A 21,787-nucleotide genomic window follows, 5' to 3' on the forward strand; every position below is an offset into this window, starting at 1 on the left:
CAATAACGAAAACAGGAGACTCATTAGAAACAAACAGGGTTATACAAAAAGTGGCCAACAAAAAATACATACATAGTTCATATGCGAGTCCCATCTTCCACTCAACACACTAAAATAACTATGGTCTAAATATAGCACAACAACATACAAAAGAGAGAGATCGACTTAGCATGTCACTTACAAGTTTAATATTGATTTGATCAGCTAGAAATTAGAGTTTTTCTCCTCTAAGGGCTTAATATGCGGTCTATGTCCCCATCTTGTGGATGGACAACATCAACTGTCTTTGCTCTACTCAATGACAGGCTGATTTATATACATATTTAAAATAGGCACTATCCTTATAAATAAATGGCATAGTTGCAATCTAAACAACTACATTCTCGACTAAAAAAAGCCTCAAAAATTTGTTATGTTATCCAACAGCTGCAAAATTTGTCAAACTGTAGTAAGTTTATTGATCTTCTGTCACTCTATGTGGGCGGAGTAATACAGAAGAGTGAAGAGGCTGTATGAGTTCTGATATTGCAGAATATTGCACAACTATTAGCCAATACAGTGTACGCATAAACTATTTTTCTTTTTCAAAATTGTTTTTTTACTTATATTTTTTCACTTTTCATTATGACAACATTCAGTAATCACAGTTACATTATGTATTTTATGCTTCTGTATTTTATGAAAATATAATACTTGTGTTATTAGCAGGAGTGGCACAATCTCCACAATGACAACCCGTCTTGCAGTTCTCTCATTCACCAGAACTACACCTCCCACATCGCCCTGCACCAATCATCCCATTACAGCTGTTGCACATTTCCCGAACTACACATGATTATAATTGCTCTTGTTCACAGTCCAGATAATACAAATTTCACTCATTCACTGTGAAGTCTTCTTACTGATATTTCAGAGTGTTTTGCTTATTTCCAGTTTCTGCTTGGTTTGTTTTGAACTGTCTTTTGGATTTATGATTTTTTGCTGCCTGCTGACCCTTTCCTGTTATTGGATTACTCTTTGAGGTGGTGATGAAAAAACAAAGCTTTTCAAAGATTCTAAACTCAAACTCAACCAATTTATTTGCCAAATGGTCTAAATGAAACTGCGTGATTCATGTGGATTTTATGGTATTACAAAGATCACACAAAGCGAGAACAATTAAAAATTTGAAACGTAAAGAAAGCCCTGCTTACTGAAATCATGTGACCTTGCTAATTTGATACACACTGCAAAACCACTGATTCGAAACAGAAGAATTGTAAAGATTTTAAATTTCCATGAAGCAGTGCTTCAAATGCAGTCGTCATTACTTTGTGGATTACCCTGTTATTTTGATGTGTTGAATTCTGACTATTTATTAAACTGCATTTGGATCCTACAACCGTTCATGCTCCATTACAAAATAAGTTGTATATTTAGTTCACTTTGTAGGAATGACATTTTTGTTGGTATTTTTTATGTATTTTTATATTAATAGAAATGAGCAACATGTTAATAGCCCAAAACTCATTAGCGTAACTATGGAATTTTAGGTCTGTAACATTTGATGTACTCACAAGACACATACTTTTTTGATCTCACTTTACTTTTGCTTTTTTTTCACATGCACTTTCATTCGCTCGCTCTTCTTTTCCTTGCTCTGTATTTCTAACAGCCTCATAGGTCTTGCATTCATAAATGTCTAATGAAGAAGCAGGATCCTGTTTTGCTACAGCGTTTGTATACAGTTCCACTCAGGCATCTTGGATGTGGCTTACCTTCGAACAATTCAGCAGGAGGACGTTGCTCTGCCAGAATGGGATGCCAAGAAGTGCCTCCAACTAAACACTGACACAGACATGACTAAAAGATGAACTATACACAAGCTACGGGGTGCTGATGCTAGCAGACATAAATCAGAGATTACAGATCACACACACACAGGTGTGAGACACAAGAGCTGTTCTGCTCAATGACTTATCCTCATCAAATAATCTGGACTTTCTGTTTTATTTTTCCACTTGGACATGGCTTCCACTAGATGATTTAAGTTCTTTGTCTGAACTCTTTCTCATAAATTATCTTAGCATAAACTATTTTTCTCATAAACTTAGCTTATAGAACTTTCAGTCAGAGTCAAGGGTTTGCTGTGAGTTTTAGGAAACTGATCGTGTAAGTCTTTTTCTAAAGATGTCTATCTAAACTTTGAAGTCTTACTTTGTACATCCTCAGTTCGTTTTGGTCGGGTTTCAGAGCTAAACATACTGTAGCACTAAATCAGACCCTTTTAAGAGTGTTAAATTAACCAGTACAATTTGTGGATATAAGAAAATACACACTTTTGGTATTATTGGATGTAAATGCAGCAACAATACATGGAATCATGCATTCTTTAAAAAAAGTTACAATTTAGGGTGGTATCTGTAATAAAGATGCACATTTGTCTTATTAATAATCCTTTTTTGTGTGTAGATGCTGACAAATTATTATTTTCCAGATTTAGTTATGTTCGGGCTCCATTTTGGGCCCAAATAAATTATTTTACTCTCCCTCTCTCTTTGCTTATAGGGTTAGGATTAATTCTCAAGGTTTTTTTTTTAATTCTTTAATGTTTTTCTTCTAATTTATGCAAAGACACTCTATTATAATGATCAGTAAAACCTTTCTTTTTAGTTAATTTAGCCAGCACTCAAAACCGTAAGGACAAAATGTCCACAATAAATCAGATTTAATCTACATTATTTGATCGCAGTGCCACTTCATCCTGTTGGCAAGAATAAAAATGTATATTTTTCTGTAATGTTAATTTTTACTTTAAATCAGGGCCTGCAACAAACTAACTGTAAAACAGAATGCATAACCAGCGTAATTTCACACAACCTAAATGTATTACTCTAATTATTTGTCTTGGGACTTGGACTTGAGGAATGTGAAATAAAGTACACTTAAAGTGAGTTCATTTAACAATTACTCATCCCCAAAAACACACAAATCACAAAAAGGAATACATTTTATTCATGCATTCCATTTCCATAATGCACTCATGTAAAAAAAACACAGATTCCTATTAATAACAAGGTCGAGTTAGCTGTTGTCCTATGGTTATGCTAGCTGACTAGTTTCATTTGTAATAATATTCAACAGTTTCATGTATTAATAAAGAATTCAATTGTATGTATTATTTAAGAAATAAATTAGTTTCAATCACAGTAAATTCCATAAATTCCAAAGTTTTTTTTTTTCCATTGTTTGAAGTAATGTACATGAAATAGCTTTTTTTGAAGGGGTGGTGCACCATGATATCATATTTTAAACTTTAGTTGATGTGTAATTAAGCTGTGTGACCATAAACAACATCTCTAAATGTAAGACTCCCAAAGTTCAATGCAAATGGAGACATTGGCTTTCACAAAGTTAGCTTAGCAAAGCCTACAGCGAAAAAGTTTGGGGCTACAAATCAGATCACAAATGCTTCAGGTTACATGCATTCACCAAGCGCATACACCCCGTGACCCCGAGCAAAGAAGGGGCGTGGCAAGAGGAGCTGTAATGTTATAGCAGAAAACGCTAAAATGCCGTCCAAACAACTATTTCCACAGAGCGTGATCTGTTTCTGTATTTGGGCTTCCAAAGGACATGACACAAAAAGAGTAGTGCTTACGATTTAATTTTAATTATGTTGCAGAGAATAATAAATATAAATATATAGCTAGCATTTGACAAAGGACAGCTTCCAGAATCTCTACAAGTTCAGTGCTGGATTCGGCTAAAATCTCCTCAAAGACGAACATTTGCAACCATAATGGAAGAAGCTGTGGATTGTGAGCCACAACCTGTAACTATTTTTATTTGTTAAAAATTACGTTTTTCATTTATAGTTCCTAGCGTTAACAGCATGTTGTAGCAAGGACGTAAACAAGGATGTAAACAACGGGAAATGCATTCTACACCTCAAATAACAAACTCAAAAAAGATATGTGAATGTTTCTGCCTGATTCAGGTTCAATCCGATACTGCTACCAACTTCTATGACTGATAGTTTTTACACAAAGACAAAGCACGTGCAATTAGAAGCGTGACACTTTTGCTCGTGACATGGAGTCGATAAGCAAATCACAGCACATTATGTTTTTATGTTAGCTGAGTAGCAGTAAACAATTAAAGATATATATAAAAAAATAACATGATGTTTTACAAATAAAGCATGAGCAAACATTACTTTGCATTTTATAAACACAACCCAGCCTTAAAAATACACTCTTAGGACCACTCCTTTAAAGAGTTATATAAATTATAATGACCTTGATAATACACCCCCCCAAAAACTAATATACTTAAGTAGAATGCCATGTACTGTATGTGGAGCTGTTAAAAATCTTTGGTAAGACTTTAGTTTAAGTACCAATTGTCACTGTTAACAAGTAGGGTATTATCTGCCTATTATCTCTCTATATTGGCTAGCTGTTACTTCCCTAATCGTATCCAATACCTAAACCTAACTATCACTTTATTAACTATTAATAATCAGCAAAACGGAATTTTGCTGAGCTAAAAGTCATATTTTATTGTTCGTTAATAGCAAGAATTGTACCTTAAAATAAAGTAACCAAGTCATTTTCCCCCTGACCATTTAGAAAGATGAGAAATCACAGTTTGTTTGATGACAATAACATAAGTTATATGTTTTTACTGCGTATATGAGTAATATACTGTCATGTATATGACAGCAGCTATGGTCCATCAGTCCGGTGACAAATCAGCACTTGTAAACAGCACTTGCTGTTCAAGCATGATTCCAATCATTATAATAAAATCCAGCTATTACAAGAATGTAATATCTGCCAGTTCCACATATCAGTATTTCTTCATAATCACTCTGCAGATATGATAGACTCTAAAAGAAAACTCTCCAATACACACAAACACACACCCCAATCTGTTACAATGTCTTGTTTAACAATGTTGTTTGACACTGCCATAAACCAGGCCTTAAGGATATTGCTTTTCCATGACTACACACACAAGATTATCATCTCAAGATCCACATCACAAACGATATCAGCATCACTTACCAGGAAATTACATTTTTACCCCTTAAGGACCAAACCGCAATCTCCTAGGCCTTAGACAGGAGTCATATACAAATGATAGATTAAAAAATACACACAAATATATTAACACCAAAGGCTAAAAGGAAGTAGACGTGTGCCTTTTGACTCAGAAAAGCTGCAGCTCTAATATAAATGTGCTGTTACAAATTAAAGACAGATATCTCATGGTAGTTCCCCTTCAGTCTATCATGTTAAGCTGGATTTCACTCGGGGATTCACTAGTCGAATCCAACATAACGTCTCCATTTCCTCTTTCGGGGAATGATGGTTATATTCGTAACCAAAATCTTTAGTTTGTTCACTTATTCATTGACATGTTTAGTTTATTTGATTTCATCTTATGTTAAATTAATTAGTTTCTATCAGTTTATAATTTTGCAATTTTCTGCAATTCTGTTGCAAACCAGTTAAGATTTTTATTTAATACGACTTATTTTAAGTCAATAGCTGAGTTTTAGATCCACTGATTTTCTTCTTGCATAAACTGAAATTGATTAAATAATTAATAAACTATTACGGCTCAGAACAATGTTTTCCAAATGAGGCTCATTCTGAAAATCTACTGCTCTGCTATATACACCCATCCACTCCATCCCTAAACCCAACCTATAGTGTTTTTAAAAGCACAGATTGACCAGAGCCCACCCCTTTCCCTAAACCTAACCGACAGTATTTTGAAAAGCAATGCAGAAAAAGAAAGGCCCTCATGGCAGCCAGATTTTACCACATTCTCACCCTGTTATTTCATTGTTTGTTTTATTTTTTGGCTTTTGTTTTTGTCTTATCTGCTTTCTGGAACCGTTCTTCTCAGGTCTTAAACCCTATTGTCACGGTCAACTCTGTGACAGCCATCCACACAGAGATAAGCAGTGTGAAAGTGCGAAAAGGAACAGTGTCATACTGTCCCTTCGTTTTAAAGTAGAAATGCAGCCATAAATTATTTTGGATACATAATTCGTGATCTCCAGTTATGTATATAGGGTTGTGTTTTCAGAATGATTCTAGGTTGCATTTTTCCCAGTTTTTCCTGCCATGTTTTGACACTTTGCTTTGTTTATTGTTTATGTTGTCTTGCCACCTGCATAGATATCTTTGCCTGTGACCAGGACTTCTCTTTTGGATTGCCCTCATGCTACTGTTTGTACCTGTTTGACCATTGCCTACCTGACAACTCTTTATTATTAAACTGCACGTGGATCCTCATCTCTGTTGCCAGACTCACTGGATGTACTTTATTTCTTACTTACTGGATTATTTAAACTGAAAGCAATCAGCTAAATTTGAAGCCACTACTGCATCTCAGAGTGCATCAGTGTAGTTGAGTAAAAGTAAAACTGTACACCACGGCCAAAACTTTTAATTCCGTCATTATTTATTCAACCTCAACTTGTTCCAAACCTGTATGTGCTTCTTTCTTCTGTTGAAAAAGATGATGTTCTGAAGAATTAACCATTGACTTCCATAGTATTTTTCCAACATTTTTAAAAATCTTTGTGTTCAACAGAAAAAAGAAATCCAAAATTAAAATTGTTGGGTGAACTATCACTTTAAAAGGAGACTTGTTCCAATCTTTCTCATTTAGCGTAAACCAAAATCAGCATGACATTTATACCAGGGCACAAATCCTCCATCCTCATGGGCTGCGCAGTGATACAGGCGTTCTGAGATGAACTCATCAATCTGGAGAGCGAGTGGGTGGTCAATGCTGAGCTCCAGTGGGGCACAGGGACTCAGGATTGAGTTAGACGCTGCTGAAATTCATACCGGGCGGCCCAAGGCCTCCAGCTTTATGAGGAACAATCCTCCACTTCCACTCGAGTGGCAAAAACTCCATTAACGCTCTCCACCAGGGGACAAACGATAACGTGAACGAATTACAATGGCATTGTGCGCGTGTGAGTGAATAGATGGCGAGGGTTTATTATCTAGCTGTAAGCCACAAATGAGACAGACTGCTTACCTGCTCATACTTTGCTGCCTTCTGGTTATCGTTGAACAAGCGTAGATTCAGACGCGCTTTCTCCTGCAGAACATGCTGAAGCTCACTCTCCTGTCACAAACAAACACAGAGAGAAGAGTATTGAGTCTCAGTTTCGAGGTACACATTTATAGCCGTGCTTATGTTTAGCAGGAATACTCACAAGCACACATTGATAAACACACGTTTAGAGAGCAGGGTGTATTTCTAGTAAGAACAGAGAGTTTCGTACACTGCTAGTGTTAGTCAATGCATTATTCATTTTGAGGAGAGCAAGATGAAGAGAGAGTGAGAGAGAGAGAGAGAGAGAGAGAGAGGGAGAGGGAGAGAGAAAGGCTGTAGTCCATCTGTCTGAGAAAGACTGACACTGGGGGTTTTAACTAGAGATCAGTAGTCAACAGAAATCATGCTGTTCTAACACAACACGGCTGGAATACACTACATTTACAGAGTTTATGGCTAAATCCACATGGCATAAGTGACATCAGAAGGAAATAAAAGTTCTGAGAAAGAGGAAGTTATTTATTTTGCATGCAATATTTTAATAATAGTGTATGTACAAAAAGATTATGTGGTTTTCCATGTGCAAATGTGCACATATGCATATATAAACTGATCACTGAAATGTTATTTTCTGATAAACTTTTTTTATTTAAAATTTTACTTTGTGAAACTTAAAAGGTTGGGCTGAGTACAATGTTGTCTAAATAAAAGCAATCATTTATTATTAGTTTTATTTTGCACCTTTGCTGTAAATCAAATTCAGTTGAAATAAAAGGTCAAAATATGGGGTATGTACTTTCATTCATTCATTCATTTTCCTTCGGCTTAGTGCCTTATTTATTTGTGATCACCACATCAGAATGAACCGCTAACTATTCTGGCATATGTTATAATGTTATACGCAACAAATGCCCGTCCACCTGCAACCTACTGGGAAACACCCATACACTCTCACATACACATTCATACACTAAAGCCAATTCTGTTTACCCAATTCAATTATAGCACATGTCTTCGGACTGTTGGCAAACCAGAGTACCAGGAGAAAACCCACACTAACACGGGGGGAACGTGCAAACTCCACACAGAAATAACAACTGGCCCAGCCGGGACTCATCCAGCGATCTTCTGCTGTGAGGAAACAGTGCTAACCACTGAGCCACCGTGCAGCCCAGAGTCAGTGCAATTTTAGAAAAATAAATAAGATGTTTAGGGACTAAAGACACCAAGTGATGAAGTGTTTTAGGTGTAATTTTGTCCCATTCTTCCTTTAAGTCTTAAGGTGGGCAACAGTACAGGGTCTTTGTTGTTGCATTTTGAGCTTAAAAATGAGCAACACATTCTCTGTTGGAGACAAGTCGGGACTGCAGATATCTGCTTGCTTTACAACCAGGATTGCAGAATATGTGCAGAAGGGGGTTTTGCATTGTCTTGTTGAACTATGCATGGGCGTCCCTAAAAAAGAAGGCAGCATATTGTGCTCCAAAATCTCTATGTTCTATATACCATGTCTACTTTGGTCCAGAGCACATGGCGGTTATTCCTCCCAAAAAATACCTGAAATACTGATTTATTTGACCACAGTATACATTTCCAGTGTTTGATGGTCCATCCCAAATGCCTCGGAGCCCAGAGAAGTCGGCGGCGCTTCTGGACACTGTTAACATAGGGCTTCCTTTTGGCACAGTACAGTTTTAACTGGCCTTTGTGAATGTAAAAACGTGTTGTGGTACTTGACAAAAGTTTGCAAAAGTATTCCTGAGCTCATGTGGTGATATCACTTATTGGATGAATGATGATTGTTGATGCAGTGCCGCCTGAGGGATCAAAGATCGTAGTAGTTCAGCTTGTTTTTTACGCACTGAAATTCCTCCAGATTTCTTGAATCTTTTAATTATGTTATGCACTGTTGAAGTTGAAATATCCAAATGTCGTCCTATCATTCTTCGAGGAACATTGTTTTCAAAATATTTCAATAATTCTCACATATTTGTTGTCAAAACTGGTGATCCTTGTACCATATTTGCTCATAAAGCATTAGAATGTCAATCAAAGGTGGCAACACCAAGGCTTCAAAAATACAAATTTATTAAATTAAAAAGGCTGACACAGAGCGTGTAACACGCTCTGTGTCAGCCTTTTTAATTTAACAAATTTGTATTTTTGGAGCCTTGGTGTTGCCGCCTTTGATTGACATTCATTTGCACGTTTTGCGGTTTTGGCTGAGCACCCAATTTAGAGAGATGTGCGTGCTTTTGTACAGTTTTTTCACTCCTAAAGCATTAGACCTTACTTGAATGCTGCTTTTGTACCAAATCCAAATTATACTCACCTGTTGACATCACCTGTTTTTAATCACATCATTATATAACCGGTTTGCCTGATTACTAGCCCTAAATTGCTCCTGTCCCAACTTTTTTTGAAATGTGTTGCAGGTCTGAATGACAGGAATGTATATTTACAAATAAAATGAAGTTAATCAGACAAAACATGAACTATTTTGTGTTCTTATTGTCTGTAATGAAAAGTCAAAGTAATTTTGGAAATCATTTCTTTCTTTTTTATTTGCTTTTTCCATATTGTCCCTGTAATGATCAGACACTGGACAACGAACGTGCAGATCCAAATGGACAGGAAAGTGGTCACAAACAGGGACAAATAGGAGCACCAAAGTAACCCAAATTGCAAGGTCAGGGTAGATGGCAAAGAATCAAACACGGTTAAAAAGTGAAAGGTCAAAAACACCGGAAGACTAGACGAGGGAAAAATGCTTTGTAATGTTAACAGAAAAACAGAAACAAGATTCAGCAAAGAGTGTGTAAAATTGGGATGTATGCTGTATGTACAGTTGTACATGTTCAGACTACCATCATTGAACTTTTTCTGCACTGTAACAGAAATGAACCCTTTCTGTCATGTCAATGAAACACACTAAAATGAAATCAAAACAACATTTACAGAGACATGTTTACAGCCAGCTGAGGTCACAAGTTATAAGCATTGCATCATTGGACTTAAAAAACCGACAGTGGAAAAAAGCGACAGTGTTGATAAAGTGATTACTGCAGGGCAGCAATCAAAAAGAGAGAGACATAGTGAGAAGAAAGTAGTGCTGATGAAGCAAATATGCCTCTCTCATGACTGAACCATTGGTGCACCTTTAAATAGCTCTGTGTAATTAGGTTAACTTCTCCAATCATTGGTTAATCTTGAATGCTGCAGAAAATTTGCATACGCCCCCAAAGCAAAACCACGTCCTACACAGCTGAGGATTCTCCTCATAATACATCATACTCCAGAAACATGCACTTGCTGTGGCACTGCTGCCACTTCAAGATGGAGACACAAATGTGAGTGTTCGTATGTATGTCTCTATAATGCAGTCTTCAAGAGGCTTGAAAACGAACTGTTTTCTATTCCACAGAAGAAAATTGTATTGCTCAGAGCGCTGATTTCAACCTGCATAGTTCAAGCACTTAGCAATAAGGTTGCTTTAAAGAACTAAATATTCTAGGTTTGATTGATTACATTTATATAAGCAGAAGGCAACTGAGAAAATATAAAATTATATTATGCAATTTTAAAATTAACCAAATCAAATAATTATTTAAAACCCAAATAATCATGTATAATAATGTATCATTTCTTTCTTTGTAATGTAATGTAATGCAATGTGTATTTATATAGCGCATTTATTGTGTATACACCCAAAGCGCTCCACAATCATGAGAGGGGTCTCTCCACACCACCACCAGTGTGCAGCATCAACCTGGATGATGCGACAGCAGCCACAGGACAACGGTGCCAGTGCGGTCACCACACACCAGCTATTGGTGGAGTGAAGAGACAGTGAAGAGCCAATTGGGTGGAGATGGATGATTGGGAGGACATGATCATAAGGACCATTAAGGGACTTTGGCCAGGACACCAGGGTTACTCCTCTGCTCTTTACAAAAAGTGCCATGGGAATTTTATTGACCACAGAGAGTCAGGACCTCGATTTAACGTCTCATCTGAAAGACAGTGCCCACTGACAGTATAGTGTCCCCTTCACTTTTATATTAGGGCATTAGGACTCACACAGACCACAGGTTGAGCACCCCCCTGCTGGCCTCTCTAACACCACTTCCAACATTCTCCCATGTGGTCTCCCATCCAGGTACTGACCAGGCTCAGCCCTGCTTAGCTTCAGTGAGTAACCGGTCTTGGGCTGCAGGCTGATATAGCTGTGGCATATTTGTTTCATCTTTCATTGGATGAAACAAAAATAAGGTTTATATTCCGCCTCAGAAGGTCCTAAGTGAAGTTTATTTATAAACAAATTTCGAGAGGATCACGTGCTTATGATTGTTCACAGCTGTTCCAACTTTAGCTAATGACTGATTATCCTATCAGACGATCCTTAACTCACTATAAATAACCAGACTTTTCTCATCTCAATATCTTCGTCTTGAAGAAACCCCCCCACCCAACCCTACTTTCCCTCCTTTCAAACGGGCGTCACGGTGGCCAGCGATTAGCGATGTTGCCTCACAGCAAGAATGCCCCTGGTTTAATTCCTTTCCAAACCAGACGGCATTTCTGTGCAGAGTTTGCTCGTTCTCTCTGTGGTCGTGTGGGTTTTCCCCGGGTCCTCCGGTTTCTTCCCACAGTTCAAAAAACAAGTATTCTAAACAATTAATCCAAATACTTTAGCTAAACTCTGAGTACACCTTTCCGCATCCATATCTGACTTCGCTAAAACAAGCAAGAGGGGGAGTCATCGAGATCTACCTGAGCTCAAACTTCCCTCTCGCCTTGCAACGGGAGGGAGCCCAGGGCTCGAGAATCTTATAAGCTCAGGGCTCTCTCCCGGGACAGCACGGCAAACTAGCTTTATTATCAATCATCAGCTAAGTGTGAACTCTTGAAATGACATGAGCTGAGGAATCAATGTGGAACTTTTACAATGTGGATTGTGTCAAATCAGCTTAACATACAAGTTCTAGTAAATTGAAACTGTGTCAGTCCAGTTTTCAGTTCAATGTTGAAGTTCAGTTTAGTTCAGTGTGGTTTAATTTTCACTGCTGAAAGTCCAAACACTGAAGAGCAAATCCATCAATGCGCAACTCCACAAGTCTCAAACCAAGCAAACCATATATTTGTATATATATACAGTATATGTGTGTGTGTGTATGTGTAACCACAAAGCGTCATTGCATTATGCAATCAAGCTAAAAGGTCAAGCATGACGTTTGCGGAACTACCTATCGAGTGTGTCAAGTAGTTCCAAAGAAACAATTTTCAACAACAAAATGTGCAAGTCTGTGCAGTTTATGTTCTGAAGCAAAGCTGAAGCAGTAGAAAGAGAGAGCCTATTGTCACACTTGTCGCACACACTTATTTCAGGTACCGGAGTTAGTTGAAACACCTACACATGTAGATATGGCAGAAAGCCAAAGGCAGTGCCGGTGCCTTTCATACACATTCAGCTGATCCAGGCCCGTAGCCAGGGAGGGTTCGGGGGATTTGGAAGACCCACCTCTCACTGACAAAGGTCCAGAATTGATCCCATACATGAGCTTATTTGACATATTTTGACTGCCATGCCATGATGGTGAAAATAACCAATTGAAAAAGGCTTTAAGACCAAGCAGAATCCTCTGTTGGCTGTTGCTTCGGTGTGACTTCAGCTATTCATGTTTGGCCAATGCTAACAAATATCTTGAATGAGTCCAACATTCAGCTGTGCAAGAAAACATACAATCTGACGTAAGTGAACTCATCTTTCACTACTGTATTGATTTACAAGTAACTTTTATTCTAAATCTTGAACCTCTTTCTTGAAACAAACAAAAAAAGGTGTGAAGCACCAAAAGCGTACCATATTAAAATTGATTAATTTAACCCCTAAGCATTTCTATAATGATTACGAAATTCTGAAGACAGTAAGGGATTAAATGAAACTAACAGATGATATGACATCTCTATTTAACATAGAACAACTTTTGAGCATCCTCCTTTTCAACATTTGTAAACACTAAGTCAATACTTCTGCATATCATATGTAGGGAAAGACAGAATTTGCAGAAATTTTTTACTATTTCTGCTGAGAATTTTGTAAAGAATCTGCGGATTAATGTGGAATTATTTTGTGAGTATTGCAACTAAAAACTTAATATAATGAATAAATATTAATAGCTTTTTTAACTTCTTTTTTTAATGTTTAGAATGCAAATCCATCTAAATCCACTTATTTGATAAACAAGGCAAGTCTCTCATATAATAAATGAACTGTATGAACTGTATATAAGAAATTTACGAACAGAAAAAATTACTGCCCAAATTGTATTGAAAATAAATGAAAGGAACACTTTCATATTAGGCAATAGTATTGCTAAAGTTAATTTAAAAAAAACTGAACAAATATAAATTTACACAAGTATACATAGACTTAATGATGGGCTAAAAATTTGCAGAAAAAAAAAACGCATTTCTGCGCACGCAGATTCCATACGGGCCTAGTCATGTGTATCCGTTTAACGTGATTACTTATATTTGTCACGTTATGTTGATGGATGAAGACAAAAGGGTGATGGATCCAAATGCATTTAATAAAAATTCATGCAGTTAACAGGGAAAACAAGACATCCAAAAAATCAAAGTTTTAAGATAACTATAAAACAAACAAAACACGGAAAAAGAACACGGCTCAGGAAAAACACACCAACTTTAACAAGAATAACTAGACAAGATAGACGAACGACTCAGTAACAACAAAAGGGTGCAGGGTGTGTAAATAGTCCAGGAAATCAAAACGGGAAACGGAGACGGCTGAGTATGCAATCAGTGTAAGTGGAAGCCGGGTGTGTGCAAGTGGAATGTAGGTAAATGTAGTTCCTTAACAACTGTAGTTCGCTAAAAGAGTTCGCTTGCAAACTACAGTGCCACCTAGTGGTCCATGACAGTCATGACAATAAGACTTATATTCTATCCGGTTACCCAACCCTACCCCTAAACACTGGAGGCAATCTGCATTTTAACATGTTTGAAATACTTTATTCTGTGTGATTTATGAATAGTTTTCTTTATAGTGACCTAGAAAAGTCCCTGCAGGGTAACTAATACTGATACTGGTTACCTGCTTATGTTTGTGTTTTTGTCTGTGTGACAAAGTTAAGTTGTAGATGTTAGTACTTGGTTAGGTTAGTATGACAAAAAATATGGTATTTACCCATAAAATTTAGAAATGTATTTTACATTCCTGCCATATTTTTGATGGTTAAATTCAAGCCAACACACCTGCCATTTCTTTACTGTAAATTTTATGGATTTTATTATTTTTGTACCAGTGAAGGTATTACACACATACACATGCACAAGCTGTGTCTTCTGTCATAACAGAACTAAAGATCACCTCCATTTCTCTCCATTGACTCATGGAAAGGCCATTGTCATTTCAACTAGCGTCAATTCTCTGCAGTCACTTCCAATCTCTCCTGAGCAGCACATCATTGCATTGGCAGGCCACTCTCTGAACATCGATCCACAAACTCTGGACGGATGATAGACTGAGCCGATGTCGAGGAGAGAGAGAACGACAAAGCTAATGATTACAGATTAGACACACAGAAAGTGCTTTCACATCCAATGTGTAACTTGAACAAATTGCATGAAGCAGCCCAGGAGACTCAGCACCACTTCTGCAGCAGCATCATTTGCATGAGCGTAAAAAAAAGAAGAAAAAGAGAAGAAAAAATAAACAAAACCAAACAAAAAACAAAAAGTGATGCAAAAGTGGAAAGGATGCCACAAGGGAGGTCATTACAAAAGCATGCTATTCATTCTGCTGGAAGAGCCTGATAATAATATATTAGAAGTGAAGCATGCAGTAATTGCGCACACACACACACACACACACACACACACACACACACACACACACACACACATACACACTTCTGCATCTGAGTCGTTCAGTTTTCTGCATCTGAAACAGGTTTTTGCAGAAGAACTGCATAAAAAAATAACTCACAAAATATTCATTTAAGCAAATCTACAAATTAAAAAGATATAAATAATAATAATAATAATAATAATAATAATAATATTAAAGCTGCAAGCAGCGATGATAGGGACCTCGCACCCGGGCTCACCGCCGCCCGGTGGCCTCAGGATGACAGAGAACAGCGAACAACATTAATTTAAGCCGATATATATAAATAACCAGAGAAAATCACAGATTTATGCCGAACTTCCTCCTGTCAGCAGGTGGCGCTATAATTGTGACTAAAGATTTTTATGTAGATGCCTTCAGTAGAAGAGTCTTATCAACCGTGTGATTTTTCAGGCAGATCGGACATTGTGTGGCTGAGTTATAAGCCAAACTACCTTCTGCCAGCAGGTGGCGCTATGACTGACTCAATTATGTTATGTGGATGTGTTCAGGAGAGGAATTTAATCAACCATTTGAAGTTTCAGGCAGATCAGACATTGTGTGGCTGAGTTATAAGCCAAACTACATTCTGCCAGCAGGTGGCACTATGACAGATTCAATATTGGCTTTTAAATGTCTTCAGAAGAGGAATTTAATCAACCATGTGTAGTTTCAGGCAGATCAGACATTGTGTGGTTAAGTTATAAGGTAAAATTCCTTCTGTCAGCAGGTGGCGCTATGACTGTGACTCAATATAGGTATGGGGATATGTTCAAGAGAAGAATTTAATCAACCATGTGAAGTTTCAGGCAGATCGGACATTGTGTGGTTGAGGTATAAGGACTTCCTGTTTCATGGCGAAGCGTTGAGGTTTGTCATGCCACCACATACACGCCCCTCCGCAAAAACTCTAGATCTTCACAATATATATCATCGCTTGAGCTTTCAGATAACAACCAACCAAATTTAGTGCTGATACGAAAAAAATTTGTGGGAGGAGTTTATTACTCTGTAAATCATGTAATTTCCTGTGGCCAGCAGGTGGCGCTATAGCTGTATCTGGATATTGGCATGTAAATGTGTTCTGGTCTAGACTCTTATTAAACGTGTGAATTTTGAGGCAGATCTGATAATGCATGCCTGAGTTATAATGACGTCCGGTTTTGTGGCGAATCATCAAAGTTTGCGTGGCCGCCACGGACACGCCCATCGACAAAAACTCTAAAGCTTCGCAATTTAACATCGCCAAGGCCTTTAGATGATAAAACCCAATTTTGGTGTTGATCGGATAAAATCCCTAGGAGGAGTTCGTTAAAATACAACGCCTGGAAATGGCATAAAAGCCACTTTTTCGCCACAGGAAGTTAAAAATATTCGACTTCCTGTTGGGTTTGAGATATGGTTCCAAGAGACTTTTTCGTATGTTTTGCCATGTTTGAGGTGTGTGCCAATTTTTGTGCATGTGCATGATTCGTAGATCGGGGGCTCGTCCGTTTAATTTTTCTAGGTGGCGCTGTCGAGTCATTTTGCCACGCCCACTTCAATATTGTTATGTGGATGTGTTCAAGAGATGACGTTTATCAACCATGTGAAGTTTCAGGCAGATCGGACATTGTGTGGTTGAGTTATAAGGACTTCCTGTTCCATGGCGAAGCGTTGAGGTTTGTCATACCGCCACGGACACGCCCCTCTGCGAAAACTCTAGATCTTCACAATATAACATCGCTAGAGCTTTCAGATAACACCACTCAATTTTGGTGTTGATACGATAAAATTTGTGAGAGGAGTTTATAACTCCGTAAATCATGTCATTTCCTGTGGCCAGCAGGTGGCGCTGTAACTGTATCTGGATATCGGCATGTAAACGTGTTCAGGTCAGGACGCTTATCAAGCGCGTGAATTTTGAGGCAGATCTGATAATGCATGCCTGAGTTATAACGACTTCCTCTTTTGTGGCGAATCGTCAAAGTTTGCGAGGCCGCCACGGACACGCCCATCGATGAAAACTCTAAAGCTTCGCAATTTAACATCGCCAAGGCCTTTAGATGACAAACCCCAATTTTGGTGTCGATCGGATAAAATCCCTAGGAGGAGTTCGTTAAAATACAACGCCTGGAAATGGCAAAAACGCCACTTTTTCGCCGCAGGAAGTTAAAAATATCTGACTTCCTGTTGGGTTTGAGATATGGCTCCAAGAGACTTTTTCGTATGTTTTGGCATGTTTGAGGTGTGTGCCAATTTTCGTGCATGTGCGTGATTCGTGGATCGGGGGCTCGTCCGTTTAATTTTTCTAGGTGGCGCTGTCGAGTCATTTTGCCACGCCCACTTCCGAAGCCCATAATAAACGTAAATTTTCGCCACTTCTGAGGCGTGTGCAAAGTTTTGTGAGTTTTCGGGCATGTTTAGCCCCTCAAAACCGCGATTCATTCCGCGGAAGAAGAAGAAGAAGAAGAAGAAGAAGAAGAAGAAGAATAATTAAAGCTGCAAGCAGCGATGATAGGGACCTCGCACCCGGGCTCACCGCCGCCCTGTGGCCTCAGGATGACAGAGAACAGCGAACAACAATAATTTAAGCCGATATATATAAAGAACCTGAGAAAATCACAGATTTATGTCGAACTTCCTCCTGTCAGCAGGTGGCGCTTTAACTGTGACTCAAGATTGTTATGTAGATGCCTTCAGTAGAAGAGTCTTATCAACCATGTGAATTTTCAGGCAGATAGGACGTTGTTTGGCTGAGTTATAAGCCAAACTACCTTCTGGCAGCAGGTGGCGCTATGACAGACTCAATATTTTTACGTAGATGTCTTAAGGAGAGGATTTTAATCAACCATGTGATGTTTCAGGCAGATCAGAGATTGTGTGGCCGACTTACAAGCTAAACCACTTTCTGCCAGCAGGTGGCGCTATGACAGACTCAATATTATTATGTGTTCAGGAGTAGACTTTTATCCACAATGTGAAGTTTCAGGCAGGTCGGACATTGTGTGGCCGAGTTATAAGCCAAAATTCCTTTTGTCAGCAGGTGGCGCTATGACTGACTCAATTTGTTATGTAGATGTGTTCAGAAGAGGACTTTTATCAACCATGTGAAGTTTCAGGCAGATCTGAAATTGTGTGGTTGAGTTATAAGGACTTCCTGTTCCATGGCGAAGCGTTGAGGTTTGTCATGCCGCCACGGACACGCCCCTCTGTGAAAACTCTAGATCTTCACAATATATCACCGATAGAGCTTTTAGATGACACCACTCAAATTTGGTGCAGATACGAAAAAGTTTGTGGGAGGAGTTTGTTACTCTGTAAATCATGTCATTTCCTGTGGCCAGCAGGTGGCGCTATAACTCTATCTGGATATCGGCATGTAAATGTGTTCAGGTCAAGACTCTTATCAAGCGTGTGAATTTTGAGGCAGATCTGATAATGCATGCTTGAGTTATAACGGCTTCCTGTTTTGTGGCGAATCGTCAAAGTTTGCGAGGCTGCTACGGACACACCCATCGATGAAAATTTAAAAGCTTCGCATTTTAACATCGCCAAGGCCTTTAGATGACAAAACCCAATTTTGGTGTTGATCGGATAAAATCCCTAGGAGGAGTTCGTTAAAATACAACGCCTGGAAATGGCAAAAAAGACACTTTTTCGCCGCAGGAAGTCAAAAATATCAGACTTCCTGTTGGGTTTGAGATATGGCTCCAAGAGACTTTTTCGTATGTTTTGCCATGTTTGAGGTGTGTGCCAATTTTCGTGCATGTGCGTGATTCATAGATCAGGGGCACGTCCGATTAATTTTTGCAGGTGGCGCTGTTGAGTCAATTTGCCACGCCCACTTCAATATTGTCATGTGGATGTGTTCAGGAGAGGACTTTTATCAACCATGTGAAGTTTCAGGCAGATCGGACATTGTGTGGTTGAGTTATAAGGACTTCCTGTTTCATGGCGAATCGTTGAGGTTTGTCATGGCGCCACGGACACGCCCCTCTCCGAAAACTCTAGATCTTTACAATATATCATCGCTAGGGCTTTCAGATAACACAACCCAATTTTGGTGCTGATACAAAAAAATTTGTGGGAGGAGTTTATTACTCCGTAAATCATGTCATTTCCTGTGGCCAGCAGGTGGCGCTATATTTATATCTGGATATTGGCATGTAAACGTGTTCAGGTCAGGACGCTTATCAAGCGTGTGAATTTTGAAGCAGATCGGGTAATGCATGCCTGAGTTATAACGACTTCCTGTTTTGTGGCGAATCATCCAAGTTTGCGAGGCCGCCACGGACACGCCCATCGACAAAAACTCTAAAGCTTCGCAATTTAACATCGCCAAGGCCTTTAGATGATAAAACCCAATTTTGGTGTCGATCGGATAAAATCCCTAGGAGGAGTTCGTTAAAGTACAACGCCTGGAAATGGCAAAAACGCCACTTTTTCGCCGCAGGAAGTTAAAAATATCCGACTTCCTGTTGGGTTTGAGATATGGCTCCAAGAGACTTTTTCGTATGTTTTGGCATGTTTGAGGTGTGTGCCAATTTTCGTGCATATGCGTGATTCGTAGCTCGGGGGCTCGTCCGTTTAATTATTCTAGGTGGCGCTGTCGAGTCATTTTGCCACGCCCACTTCAATATTGTTATGTGAATGTGTTCAAGAGATGACGTTTATCAACCATGTGAAGTTTCAGGCAGATCGGACATTGTGTGGTTGAGTTATAAGGACTTCCTGTTCCATGGCGAAGCGTTGAGGTTTGTCATACCGCCACGGACACGCCCCTCTGCAAAAACTCTAGATCTTCACAATATATCATCGCTAGAGCTTTCAGATAACACTACCCAATTTTTGTGCTGATACAAAAAAAATTGTGGGAGGAGTTTATTACTCCGTAAATCATGTCATTTCCTGTGGCCAGCAGGTGGCGCTATATTTATATCTGGATATTGGCATGTAAACGTGTTCAGGTCAGGACGCTTATCAAGCGTGTGAATTTTGAGGCAGATCTGATAATGCATGCCTGAGTTATAACGACTTCCTGTTTTGTGGCGAATCATCAAAGTTTGCGAGGGCGCCACGGACACGCCCATCGACGAAAACTCTAAAGCTTCGCAATTTAACATCGCCAAGGCCTTTAGATGACAAAACCCAATTTTGGTGTCGATCGGATAAAATCCCTAGGAGGAGTTCGTTAAAATACAACGCCTGGAAATGGCAAAAACGCCACTTTTTCGCCGCAGGAAGTTAAAAATATTTGACTTCCTGTTGGGTTTGAGTTATGGCTCCAAGAGACTTTTTCGTATGGTTTGGCATGTTTGAGGTGTGTGCCAATTTTTGTGCATGTGCGTGATTCGTGTATCGGGGGCTCGTCCGTTTAATTTTTCTAGGTGGCGCTGTCGAGTCATTTTGCCACGCCCACTTCCGAGACCCATATCAACCTGCTATTTACACCGCGTTTGGTGTGTGTGCAAATTTTTATGAGTTTTCGGGCATGTTTAGACCCTCAAAAGTGCCCCGATAGGGGGCGGAATAATAATAATAATAATAATAAAAAACGGAGCAATTCCAATAGGGCCTACGCACCGTTTCGGTGCTCGGTCCCTAAATATAGAAATCTGATATTGCAATATTTTATTTTTTTGTGATAAATATTGCAAAATGAATATAGTTTCAGAAGATGGTTTAAATAGCTGTTTTTGCAGTTTTCTGGGGAGCTTAACAGAATTCAGATACAGAAATTGAATAATGTCAATGCAATATATATATATATATATATATATATATATATATATATATATATATATATATATATATATATATATATATATACTGTATGTCTTGTTTCTTGTCCAAATATCAACACATTCTTAGAGCAAGGAAACACTTTTTTTTGTTTTCACCATCAGGAAAAAAATACGTGAAAATTAGAGTTCTTATTTAAAACAAGCAAAGCAGTAGGGTAAGGAAAAAAATATTTAGTTTTTGCTTTGAAATGTAAATATATATTTAGACTAGAAACAAGAAAACAATTCAAAGTAAGAAAAACATTTTTTAAATCATACAAATTCCATAAAAAAATACAGTGATTAAATACAATTCAGTAGCTTCTGGTCAACTATAATTCAGACTCAGATTCAGAATAATTGCACATTTTTGGGATTTGACAATTGCAGACGCACACATTGTGAAATCAATGACGAAAATATATATTGTCCAGCCATAATAATAATAATAATAATAATTATTATTATTATTATTATCATTATTATTATTATTATTAGTAGTAGTAGTAGTATTGTTATTATTATTATACATGTTATGTATGTAATGTAATTTAAAAATCTAAAAATAAAATTTTTAATTCTAAAGACTACATTCAATATTTGAATATATGTTTTACTATAATATTTTATATCACTTTATGGACAGGTGTTCAAAAATATGAGCACTAAAAGTATTCTAAGATTTCTTAAGCATGAGATGAAACAATACAACCATGAATAAACATTTACCAAACAGAAACAAAACAAAACATTTTTAGCATTATTTAGTATTATTAAAGGAATTTAGTATTATTATAATTATTAAAAAGTAACAGTTTTTATTTAATACATTTATAGTGTTTAATAATTTTCACCTAACAGTGCATAATGTCCTAAAATACTGCTATTTTGGAGACTGACGTAAGCTTTTCTTTTCTTTTGGGATGGTGTTGTAGGTAGGCGTCCTGCTTTGTGGAAGATGTCCAGTCAGAGCGTAGGGTAATGGATGTCGGGCCCTTCCAGGAAATAAGCGGCACTGACCTTTGAGACGACACAA

General features: G+C 38.1%; 1 protein-coding gene across 50 annotated transcripts in view; it reads right to left on the reverse strand.

Annotated features, from left to right (window-relative positions):
* rimbp2b (RIMS binding protein 2b) overlaps positions 1-21,787 on the reverse strand; it is a 293,432-nt gene that overhangs the window by 100,241 nt on the left and 171,404 nt on the right. For all 50 annotated transcript variants that reach the window (XR_015498405.1, XR_015498374.1, XR_015498370.1 and 47 more), the window contains one exon: positions 7,051-7,140. Coding sequence is in view for 11 of the 50 variants with exons in the window: in XM_087265300.1 (XP_087121426.1) it covers positions 7,051-7,140 (90 nt within the window). In the remaining 39 variants the exon portion in view is untranslated. The remainder of the gene's footprint in view (positions 1-7,050; positions 7,141-21,787) is intronic.

The sequence above is a fragment of the Danio rerio genome, chromosome 8 (genome assembly GCF_052040795.2).
Source record: "Danio rerio strain M-AB ecotype USA chromosome 8, GRCz13ab, whole genome shotgun sequence".
NCBI classification, from domain to species: domain Eukaryota; kingdom Metazoa; phylum Chordata; class Actinopteri; order Cypriniformes; family Danionidae; genus Danio; species Danio rerio.